This window comes from Pinus tabuliformis, chromosome 6 (assembly GCF_031772625.1).
Source record: "Pinus tabuliformis cultivar Carrire ecotype Pingquan chromosome 6, CPIR1, whole genome shotgun sequence".
Lineage (NCBI taxonomy): Eukaryota > Viridiplantae > Streptophyta > Pinopsida > Pinales > Pinaceae > Pinus > Pinus tabuliformis.
The window spans coordinates 75,646,704-75,659,345 of record NC_142292.1 but is presented as its reverse complement, the minus strand read 5'-3'; the positions used below and the strand labels follow the sequence as shown (position 1 = coordinate 75,659,345).

The window sequence follows — 12,642 nt, the reverse complement described above, 5'->3', positions numbered from 1 at the left end:
ATCAATTCTCCACTATTATTTATGATTGAGACTATACAAGTTTACTCAAGGTTCAAGTCTTTTGGTAAATGAATTTAGGTATATATTGCTCATTTATCAAAAATATCAATAATACGATGAAATTTTTCTTGCAGGTCTTTGTTCATATTTTTCTACTTTTCTTACTGCATCGTCTACAGGTATAGTTATACCTTTCTCCATTTATAAAGCATTTGGTATGGTTATTATATTTCTTTGTTCCATTGCCATACCCATGGGTATTTAATCCGAGCATATATACTAGGCACATCCTGAAACAGTGAATTGACACCATCTGGCAATATAGTTGGAATGCGTAGCATTCTATTCTAAAATCTCCCACGCTGTTTATTTTCTTTTCTTGTCTTTTCCTAGAACAGTAACTTCTTGTCTATTCTACCACCACATTCATTCTATTATGCAAATCACTATGCCAAGATCCTTTCTAGTTTTTTCCCTGACACAGAAACTTGTGGGTGAATATCCTCCTCCTGCATCCATTTTACCTTGTAACTTGACAGATGAAATATCATTTTACACCATGGATATTTATCAACTTTAATTATTCAGCCACATGTGATTCCCAGACAATGATCATGGAAAACTAATGCATTCTTTCACTTGATTAACTATTCTCAAGGAACAAGCGGATGACTTGCTGTCTTATAAAGAAGCTGCAGCTGCAACGGGACTTGTAAAACATGACCTACCATAAGCTGTCTGGGGGTTACTGTTCAACCATGAATTCCACGAGATTCTTTACAAAGAACTTCTGAACGTTGAACAGGCTGTTCTATTTGACAAGCCAGACAGAATGTATTATGTATACTGTTGTCACTATCAAGTTTATACCATGTAAAGCACTTTTGGTTATTGGCTGGAATAAGGATTTTCTCATTCAAGTTATTGAAGAGCTATTTACTATCAACTGCAGATGATGATAGACTATTCTATATGGGTCATTCATTTTTTATTTGAAGTAGAGAGCATTTAATCCTTACGTAAATGTAAAAGCTTCTATAAAGAAGCATGGTAGGTCGTGAATTATCTTCTGTATGTCAAAACTCAAGAAAATGCGAGTCATTTTCCATTCTTGATAATAATTATATCAAGTTGCATTTTGCTTTGCTCATAATTATTTGCAATTTTACCATGATTTGGTTTTTATGTAGTTTTTACTAGTATAATTTTTTTAAGAAAATCATACATCGAATTTTGAGTTAGATGTTGGGAGAAAAAGTCATTTATTAACTTTCATGGAAAATCCTAAGAATAAGCATTTAATTAAACACAAATTTGAGACATTAAATTGTTGAAACTTGTAACTAGGTTTGGACTTCATAATTGTCTTTGTCATTATATATTTATATATTTGATGTAAAAACAAGAAGAAACAAAAGCATTTTTATTTTTTAAAGCATGGGTTTCATGCTCAAGTCAAATTATTATTTCAGATAAGCATGTTTTTCATGCTTATAGGAGTTATTTAGTCAAGGAGTCAGTCCTATTTGGGTCTATTGTAAATAAAAAGAATTTTTCAAAATGTAATTTGGGTCAAAATGGCCTCTAGATTTTAAGTCGACCCTGCCCCAAACGACATGTCTATTCGAACCCCTCTGGACAAATATAAATAGAAGGAAGTTGGAGCTCATTTTGGACACACAATTCACTTGATCTGATCTGAAATTTCATAGAAGAAAGGTGTAGAAACTACGATGTAGATATTCAACTACTCATGAAATTTTAAACAAAATCACAAGAGACAAACCTACGCTACTGCTATACAGAGATAATTCACAATTTAAGACAAAAATATCAGACATGCAATAAGAAATCACGCACATGCAAATAGTACTTTTCCCGGGAAAACAAACTGCTAAAAACCCCAATACCTACTTGCATTAATCTGATGAATAAAGATGAATTACAATTACTTTTCTCAACTGAGCACATTCTGCAAGTGCATAACCTTTCTCTCTGCTCACTAAGAAGCTCTGACCCAAACTTGGTCAATTTCTGCCTCTGCTTGAGCCCCTATTTGATTGCGCAATTCCTGAGGAAATAGGCCCCTATTAATTAGTAATTTCCTCAAAAATGCTTGTGCAATTCTTCACGGTTGATCACCTAACCTCATGCAACACCTGTACACTCAACTAGTTTATAACTGTTGGTTAACTACCTTGAAAACTCCACCACAATAGGGAAACTTGTATTCTTTGCATGCATGAGCTAATTATTGGCTGATTGATTAGTTAACTAGATGATCTCTGAGTTAGATTGATGTCCCACTACTTAACCAACCACCAACTAGTTCTATTAACAGTTAGAATTAGTTTAACTCGTTAAAACTTAAATTAACTCAACCTAAGCTCCTAAATTTTAGGAATCACTACATACAACTAAACTTCATGCCTCTAACTCGAATTAACTGAGCTAACTGTTGAAGGAAATGTAGCTAGGTTTGGTCTTCATAAATGTACTTTTGATATTTGTACTTATTCAAGAAAAGAAATATTATTTTTATAATATATGTAAATGAGTTTCTTGCTCATTGAAGTAGGTCTAGCATGTGTCATAGTGTTATAGGTGAGTCAAAGAGTAAAAAGAATTATGTTGAAGACCTTAAGGGCATGTTACATCATATATAAATATATATTAAAATCAAAGAGGAAAAACCTCCAAGCAAAGTCAAGTCTACTCCTATGCAAAGGCACCATCAAGAAGCTCCTTCAAGCATGCTACACCTCCATAGAAACTATCCAAAGTTTGCTCAACAAAGTGGCCTCCAAACAACCCTCAAAGTCGGCCTATAAACAAGGTGACAAGTCAGCCTTCTAGTCTGCCTAAATGGAGGAACATACCTCTATATATAGAGGTTGTCCACTCCTCTATAACGCATTCCAGGATCTATGAAATAAGCAAAGACAAGGAGCCGAGATTAGAGTGAGACAAGCCGAAGATAAAGAGCCTCTAGTGCAGCGAAGGAGGGAGAAGTCTAAGCGAAGATTGAAGGACTGTTTCTAGGGAAAAATGCAAACACATGTGCGAGAAAAGGAGGGATTTCTGTGGACATATCAGTAGCAATATATCAGTCCCATACTTCTCATTGGTTGGGCTTGAAACTTAGGCCTATAAGGCCTCTCATTGGAGTGAAGAAGACATTCTCACATACGAAGGAGAAAGGAATCAAATACACCACGAAACCTCCCACACGTGCGAGGTTTGGGGCTGTAGTGCTACCACATCAAGTCTGCAATCTTACATGAAGAAGAAGATTGATTGGTGAAGAGAGTAAAAGCATCATCCTACGTGAGTAGGCACACTTAGGATCAAGAAGAAACATCTCTTCTAGAACTAGCATAAGAGAGCCTACCACCAAGGAGTAGGAGAACGAAGTTCCGAAAGGACGAAGTGTCGGAAAACAAAGTGCCAGAAGAAGTGTCGGGGAATAAGGTGCAGAAAGAAGGAAGGACTTGACTTGTGCTTGGAGGATACTCTTGTCAGGGGTCTAGGGTTTGGCATTGATCAATAGAAGCTTCAATAAGAGAAATTCACTCAAGGGTTTTCCTCTCAAGAGAAGAGAGGTTTTGGCCCTGACAGAGAGCCAACTTCATGTGTTCTTGTTTTTATGTTTTGGTAGCAGTTTGATGAAGTACACACATATGCACTAATAATAATAATAATAAGAATAAGCTAATAAGGAAAAGTAAAAACACTCCACAAATTGTTATCAAGTAATGAAGAATCACACTACACTACTTTGCCCTAAGATTCTTCAACATGGTATCAGAGCTAAGGTGACATATCAAGGAAAGGGCAACTCAAGAACACTCATCAAGGAGAAGCATCTACAAGGTCGAAGCATCAAGCCTAGAAGTCTCAATCACTTCAAGGTCAAAAAGGGTCTACAATCCGTCATTCATCAAGGGGGTCTACAAAGCTAGAAGAAGAGCCTTACATAAAGGCACCTACAAAGAAGAGCAGATTGAAGCAGGGCCTACATCAAGCTACAAGTCATCAATCAAATCTCATCATCAAGCAAGTCCACTTGAAGAAGGCAACTTGAAGAACATCAAGATCCTAGGAAGGCAAGCCATCGAGTCTTCAAGGAGGAAGCAAATCCATTACATCTCAAAATCTATCAAGTACATGTCCCCTTCTAAATATACATCAATGTCTTTTTGCAAGGAAAGCAATAAATTGGTAGGTACCAATAACTTTCTTGCATGGAAGAAGAGGACTGATCTACTTCTCAAGGTGACTGAACTCCTAGAACATGTCAAAGGGAATATCATTGTTCCTACTAAGGAACAAACTCAAGCCTTAGCCAAATACAATAAGGATGAGACACGAGCTCAAAGGATTCTGATAGAATCAATCAAAGACTCTCATTTCCTATGTCTCCAAATTTGAGACATCGAAAGAAATTTATTATAAGCTAGTAGAGCTATTCTTAGTATCCACAACCAGAGAAGTGATATCTTTGAGGAATGAATTATACAAGATGAAGATAACAAAGGAAAGAATAGCTCCATACTTAATGAAAATATTTGAAATGAGAGATCAACTTCAAGAGCTTGGGGAAGTCATGTTTCACAGAGAAATGACCATTGTAGTACTCAATGCTCTACCTGAGGATTGGGGCAACTTCACATCAAGCATATATGCCAAGAAGTAAGAAACCACTCTCAGTGAAATGTGGTCTCTATGCAGGACAAAGGAAACCAAACTCAAGGCAAAAGAAGATGTGGGATCAAAGGAGAAAGCATTTTCTACCATGGCCAAGAGAAAGGGTAAATTTGGCAAGTTTGTTCCATGAAAAACAAACAACAAAGACATGTCCAAAATCCAATGTTTTGGATGTCAAGAGTATGGACACTACAAAAGGAATTGTCCTAAGCTTAAGAAGGAAAACAACAACAAAAGAAAGAGGGAAGAAGCTCACATGACTCAAGGGGTGAAATAAAAAGGAAAGAATCAAAAGAAAGAAGATCCTTCGGATCTCTACTATGACTAAATCAAACTATTTACTTCTAGTCTTCTTTCAAGTTTTTGAGTAGTATAGGAGCGTGTAGGAATATTGCATGGCTAGAACCATCCTCTAGAATCTAGAAGCATGATGTATATAGAGTTCTAGATACTCATGAAGATGTAGCATTTATAATAAGAATAAAAATGCATGGGTAGAAATATCCTCTAGAATATAGGAGCATGGCAGATATGGCTCAAGATATTCATGTAGAAGAAGCATGCCTAGTATAGGACCTCATCCACGATGAAAGAAAATTGATCATGATTAAGAATCTTAGAAGACCTCCAAAAGGAAAGGAATATTTGCAAGGAAAGGGTCTTTAAGATCCTATGATGGAATCTTCGAAAGAAGGTTCATAAACCAAAGCAGTTATCTCATTAGGAATCCCATTCATGGGATTCAAGAAAAGGATGATATACAGCCACAACAAGGACAACCAAATGGAGCTAAGATGATCAAAGGAGAACCAAGATGAGGTATGTATGCATCAAAGTTTAGTCATTTATATATTATTGAGTCATGTGAATAGTTCTATAACATGATCAAGTATGAAAGAATCTCTTTCACCAAGAACATGCTCAAAGGCATGTACTACAATGCAATGAAGGTCAACAAAAGAATATGCTCACATAAGGAGTATAAGTTGCTGACTACGAAACAAAAAGAAATGCTGACTAGTCCAGGAAACAAGCAAGGAAAAAATGCTCTCACAAGAAGCATAAGATGGTTAACCTATCTACCTAAGAAGGAGCAAATGAAGAAAGAGATCAAGCATGTGAGGAAAACCATGATCACCAAGAATCATTATCTGATAAAATACTTTGAAGATATCTGCTGAAAGAAGGCAACACAACTCTGACAACGGAGGGAAGGACCCTTGACACCTATGAAGGCCTTGGAGATATGAAAGATGCAGAGAACTGATTCTACTCTACGAAGATGTCGTGATGAAGAAGCCATCCAAAAAAAGAAAAACCAATGTTGAAGCAATATCATGATGAAGTCATGATGCGCTACTAGGTCAAAGCATGTAAACAAGCAAGTACAACAAAGCATCCATGAGAAGAGTATTCCGAAGCATGGACAGATGACAAAAGAGTAGCTAGATGATGAAACCTGATGTATGGAAAGAAAGACACTTTCCACGAAGGAAGCAATGACATGACAAACCAGGAAGGAATGTGATTGATGGATGGTGCTCTACCTAGAAGAAGTTTGAACAAAGACTGCATGATATCGAAGAAAGGAAGGAAATCAAGCAGCTGAAGAACCCACGAAGTAGAAGTCGTTGACGAAGGAAAGAGTCCCTAGTTAAGAGGGAGATCTGACAGGTCCCTGATCAAGAGGGAGTTTTGGATCACCCCTGATTACAAATGAGTGACAATTGTGTTTTTCCATTTCATGGGTCATGCACTAGACCATGACTAACAACCGTAAGTCTAGATGAAGGCCATGAATGGAAGTGTAGACACAAGATAGACACAACATTCTTGTCTTCACTTGGGAAGAAAGAACGGGAGGATTAGGTAATCATCTGGCATCCGATACTCTTTGAGGATGTGTAGGGCATCCAAGACAGGAGTAGGCAAGGGGACCGATATTCTTTGAGGGATGGGAACCCAAGACAAGAATAGTCCTAGAAGGTCATACTCAATGAACACCCCGGTGGGTATGTACCCTGAGAGACAATGATTGAAGGTGTTTATGAATCATTGGTCTCACCAGCATTGTAGCTCATGATCTCATGAAGACATTTCGCTGTTAGTCAAGGCCCTGAACTATGACAATGTTGATGGATGTGATGCTACAATAGATGGATTGCTAATCCAGTTTCTCTTATGTGAATTCTTCAAAGATTGATAATAGCCAAACACCTTGTAATGTTGTATGAATACCTCCCTAGTTAAGAGGGAGTGTTGAAGGAAATGTAACTAGGTTCGGTCTTCATAAATGTACTTTTGATATTTGTACTTATTCAAGAAAAGAAATATTATTTTTATAATATATGTCAATGAGTTTCTTGCTCATTGAAGTAGGTCTAGCACATGTCAAAGTGCTATAGGTGAGTCAAAGAGTCAAAAGAATTATGTTGAAGACCTTAAGGGCATGTTACATCATGTATAAATATATATTAAAATCAAAGAGAAAAACCTCCAAGCGAAGTCAAGTCTACTCCTATGCAAAGGCACCATCAAGAAGCTCCTTCAAGCATGCTACACCACCATAGAAACTATCCAAAGTATGCTCAACAAATCAGCTTCCAAACAACCCTCAAAGTCCACCTACAAACAAGGTGACAAGTCGGCCTTCTAGTCGGCTTAAATGGAGGGACAAGCCTCTATATATAGAATTTGTCCACTCCTCTATAACGCATTCCAGGATCTATGAAATAAGCAAAGACAAGGAACTGAGATTAGAGTGAGACAAGCCGAAGATAAAGAGCCTCTAGTGCAGCGAAGGAGGGAGAAGTCTAAGTGAAGATTGAAGGATTGTTTCTAGGGGAAAACGTAGTCACACGTGCGAGAAAAAAAGGGTTGTCTGTGGACATATCAACAGCAATATAAAAGTCCCATACTTATCATTGGTTGGGCTTGAAACTTAGGCCTATAAGGCCTCTCATTGGAGTGAAGAAGAGATTCTCACATACGAAGGAGAAAGGAACCAAATACACCATGAAACCTCCCACACGTGCGAGGTTTAGGGCTGTAGCGCTACCACATCAAGTCTGCAATCTTACATAAAGAAGAAGCTCGATTGGTGAAGAGAAGAAAAGAATCATCCTATGTGAGCAGGCACACTTAGGATAAAGAGAAAACATATCTTCTAGAACTAGCATAAGAGAGCCTACCACTAAGGAGTAGGAGAACAAAATTCTGGAGGGAGGAGGACGAAGTGCTGGAAAACAAAGTGCCGGGGAATAAGGTGCAGAAAGAAGGAAGGACTTGACTTGTGCTTGGAGGATACTCTTGTTCGGGGTCTAGGGTTTGGAATTGATCAATATAAGCTTCAATAAGAGACATTCACTCAAGGGTTTTCCTCTCAAGAGAAGAGAGGTTTTGCCATTTGGCCCCAACAGACAACCAACTTCGTGTGTTCTTGTTTTTTATGTTTTGGTAGCAGTTTGATGAAGTACACACATATGCACTAATAATAATATGAAGAAGAATAAGCTAATAAGGAAAAGTAAAAATACTCCACAAATTGTTATCCAGTAATAAAGAATCACACTACACTACTTTGCCCTAAGATTCTTCAACATGGTATCGGAGCTAAGGTGACACATCAAGGAAAGGGAAAATCAAGAACACTCATCAAGGAGAAGCATCTACAAAGTCAAAGCATCAAGCATAGAACTCTCAATCAATTCAAGGACAAGAAGGGCCTACAATCCATCATTCATCAATGAGGTCTACAAAGCTAGAAGAAGAGCCTTACATAAAGGTACCTACAAAGAAGAGTAGATTGAAGCAGGACCTACATCAAGCTACAAGTCACCAAGCAAATCTCATCATCAAGCAAGTCCACTTGAAGAAGGCAACTTGAAGAACATCAAGATCCTAGGAAGGCAAGCCATCAAGTCTTCAAGGAGGAAGCAAATCCATTACATCTCAAAATCTATCAAGTAAGTACATGTCCCCTTCTAAATATACATCAATGTCTTTTTGCAAGGAAAGCAATAAATTGGTAGGCACCAATAACTTTCTTGCATGGAAGAACATCACTGATCTACTTCTCAAGGAGAATGAACTCCTAGAACTTGTCAATGGGAATATCACTGTTCCTACTAGGGAACAAACTCAAGCTTTGTCCAAGTACAATAAGGGCCACACCAAGGACAGTCAAATGAAGCTAAGATGATCAAAGGAGAACCAAGATGAGGTATGTATGCATCAAAGTCTAGTCATTTGTATATTATTGAGTCATTGGAATAGTTCTATAACATGATCAAGTATGAAAGAATCTCTTTCACCAGGAACATGATCGAAGGCATGTACTATAATGCAATGAAGGTCAACAAAAGAATATGCTCACATAAGGAGTTTAAGATTGCTGACTACGAAACAAAAAGAAATGCTGACTAGTCTAGGAAACAAGCAAGGAAGAAATGCTCTCACAAGAAGCATAAGATGGTTAACCTATCTACCTTAGAAGGAGAAAATGAAGAAAGAGATCAAGCATCTGAGGAACACCATGATCATATTGAGGAAGTCCTTTAAGTCATATTGATGATCTTGGGAAGGGCATGCATAAATATTAGAACAAAGTGACATAAGCTGCATATAAAAGACTAGGCCTTGTAATTTAATGTAATGGATAAAAGGTGTGTCCAAGGTATCATTAGGGTTTTGCAGCATGAATTTACAACCCATAGGGTTTACATAGAAATTGAAATTTATAATGTGACCAATCTTGAACACCTTAAAGTATCTAGAGTTTTGCAACTAACCTTCTTGTGTGATTGTAGAACTCTACAACATGTAAACATAAGGTCATGACATTTAGGGTTTGTAAACCCTAGCTAAGTATGGAATAAAATGAGAAACATTAGAAATAGAAATCCTAACTGATTGATTTATTTGAAAGAAAAAGGAACCTAGTTCTTAAGATTGGCAAGTATTATAATGATGTGAAGACAAGCTTTGAAGGAAAAGGGTCTAAGATTAAGAGAGAGTCAACCTTCCTCTAGAGATGATTATTTAATATCTTTTATTATTACTATTGCTATTGTCTTTATATTTTGACTCTTTGTTCTTTCATAAGTCTTCTAATCAAGGCTACAGGTCAAAGCAAGTTCTATATAAAGCTTGACTAAGGAGATGAGAGACTTCAAGAAACATGGCATTGCAAGAAAGAAGACGATTAGATGGCAAGAAGATTACTAACCGCAAATGCAAAGGAGGAGTTGTAAAGATCCTGATGATTACAATATTGAAGCTTGCTAATTGGTTTTTCCCAGATCGATGATTGAAAAACTATACAACATGAAGAAGAACCTCAGTACTATATGAAAATAGATCATGAAAAAGAAATGTTGACCTCAGAGGGAGCAAGAAGCATAATATGCCATCTTGACAAGAAAGGCCATCATGACTTTTACTAGAAGAATATATGGCAAAATTATGTACACTACAAAGGAAAAAAAGGTAGCAAGACATGAGATAACTATCTGGTTATGATGGATTCAAAAGTTGACTTTCCTAGTTAGATAAATAGAGCTACACTAAAATTCTACATTGATTGGTTCGACAATATACTTTATATGAAAAAGATACTACAATTTATTGTTGATGGAAAGTGATAAGTAAAGTTGATGGTGTAGACCCTGTCACGAAGATAGAGTATGAAGAAGTTTGGCTTTACAACATCCAGAAAGGTCGAAGCTCAAAAATTATATGAAGATACAAGAAAGAGGAGCCCTACAACTACCACTTAAAGATCTCCACAACAAAACATGAAACTGATGAATGAAACAAACAAGACTTATGGTTGAAGTCTTCCTTGTTAAGAGGGAGCAAGGATTACCTCCCTAATTGAGAGGGAGTGATGAGGGACACCACATTCTCCATGTGTCATGCACTAGACCAGGACTAACAACCATAAGTCTTAGTGAAGGCACTGGTAAGGAGAATGGAGGATTGGATAAGCATCTCCAATAGGGTATCCAAGATAAGAGTGGTCAAAGAAGATAGATATTATTTGAGGATTGAAAATCCAAGATAAGAATAGTCCTGAGGATGTAGGTGAACATACAAATGGGGTATGTGCCATGTGAGACAATGATGATGGTGTCTATAGTCATTGTCTCTCCAACGTTGTGGTCTAATCTAGTGAAGGCCTTGTTATGTTGACAATGTTGGTCATAATGTTGAAGATGCCTTATCAATCTGCCTCTTGTTGAAGAATCTAGGGCAATTAGAGTTAAAGAGATTCTTCTTAACATGAAAGCAATTTGAGAAGTGTTTTTACAATTTATCTTAGATTAATCTTCTTTTCATTATTAGTGTGTGTGTTTACTTCATCAAACTGCTACAAAAAACAAAGAGACAAGAACACAAGATATTTTGCTTTCTTACTGGGCCAAAACCTATCCCTCTTGGAGAAGAAAACCCGCACAAAATTATTCTTATAGAGATTCCAATTGACGAATACCAAGACCATGACCCTTGACCTGCTACGCCACTCCAAGACCAAGACACCAATCCTCTTCTTCGTCACTGTTGAGATCATCATCTTTGCTGCACCTCTGAGGTCATAACTATTGCAACACCAAGACTTTCATTACTGTTGCAACACTATTGTTGCACCTTCACTTAGGTCTTCAACATAGCAACGAGCTCTTCTTAGGCATGAATAAGAGCTGCACTGAGTTTACTGTTACATCATTGTTATATCACTGATATATTTATTAGAACACCATTGAAACCATGATTGCATTTGTGCTGAGATCATGACTGTATCTAGAATGTAAGAGTGTCACTATGAGATTCTTTCATTATCATTGTGATGATCCTTCCTTCTTATTATGCCGAGACTGTAATAGTCACTGCTTCTTATTATGCCGAGACTGTGATGGTTACTGCCCCTTCTCATCATACCAAGACTGTGATTTTCTTCTTGCATCGAGGTCTTCATGATGCCTTCGAGTATGCTGGGACAGAGTATTCTCTATACCGAGATCCTTATCATTCTATTTGTGTTGAGACTGCAATCTTCGATTCACAGGTATGCCGAGAATGTAACTAACACATAACTCATTGCGTCCTCCTGTCATGCATATTTTAGATCCCTGTGATCATGCGTATTACCATGTGATAGAGTTAGACTAGCCCGAGTTTCTATCTGCACCTTATACCCATCCAAGGTTGCAGTCAAACCCAAGTTTTGTCCTCCTTTGATGTGATCTATGCCCATATACCCATACCAAATTTCAGAGGAAAAATCTGAGCTCTGTCTTGTATTGCAGATATCCTAGCCACCTATTTATAGTGGTTTTTCCTCCCAAAGTAAGCCGACTTGAACACATGAACCAACATGTCTATTAATCTAGGCCGACATGACTGCCATTTATACATTTAATTCAGTATTGAAGTCGACATGATGAATTCCTTATCGATTTGCTTGCAGATTTCTTGTGCTTGCTAGTGGAGGATTGATCTTGGTCTTTGGAGGGCTGCTACACACTTTTGTAGACTTATATACATTACATAGGCTCATGAAGAGATTCTTTATACATGGCATGACTCTTTGACATATTAATAAATCCTAAAGACATCAAGAAAAAGTCTTTTGACCTGTGATACTTCTTGCTCATGAAACCCATGTAGCAAGGCATACAAAAATAATTTATTCTTTTATTACATCATTTACAAAGATCATACTAAACCTAGTTACACTTTCTTCAACAACTCTTCTTATGAGAATATTTCAATCTGAGTATCCTTGTACCTTGTTGTGTAATTATGAATACCTCCCTAGTTAAGATGGAGTGTTGAAAGTTGTAACTAGGTTCGATCTTCATAATTGTCTTTGTCATTATATTTATATATTCTATGTAAAAACAAAAGGAAAGAAAAATAAATTTTATTTTTTAA

At 37.1% G+C, this 12,642-nt stretch overlaps 1 protein-coding gene across 1 annotated transcript in view; it reads left to right on the top strand.

Annotated features, from left to right (window-relative positions):
* LOC149257328 (golgin Putative 1) overlaps window positions 1-1,153 on the top strand; it is a 256,139-nt gene extending 254,986 nt beyond the window's left edge. The window contains exons 20-21 of the mRNA XM_089414020.1: window positions 135-179; window positions 659-1,153. Coding sequence (XP_089270146.1) covers window positions 135-179; window positions 659-733 — 120 coding nt within the window. The 3' untranslated portion in view covers window positions 734-1,153. The remainder of the gene's footprint in view (window positions 1-134; window positions 180-658) is intronic.
* Window positions 1,154-12,642: the final 11,489 nt, after the last annotated feature.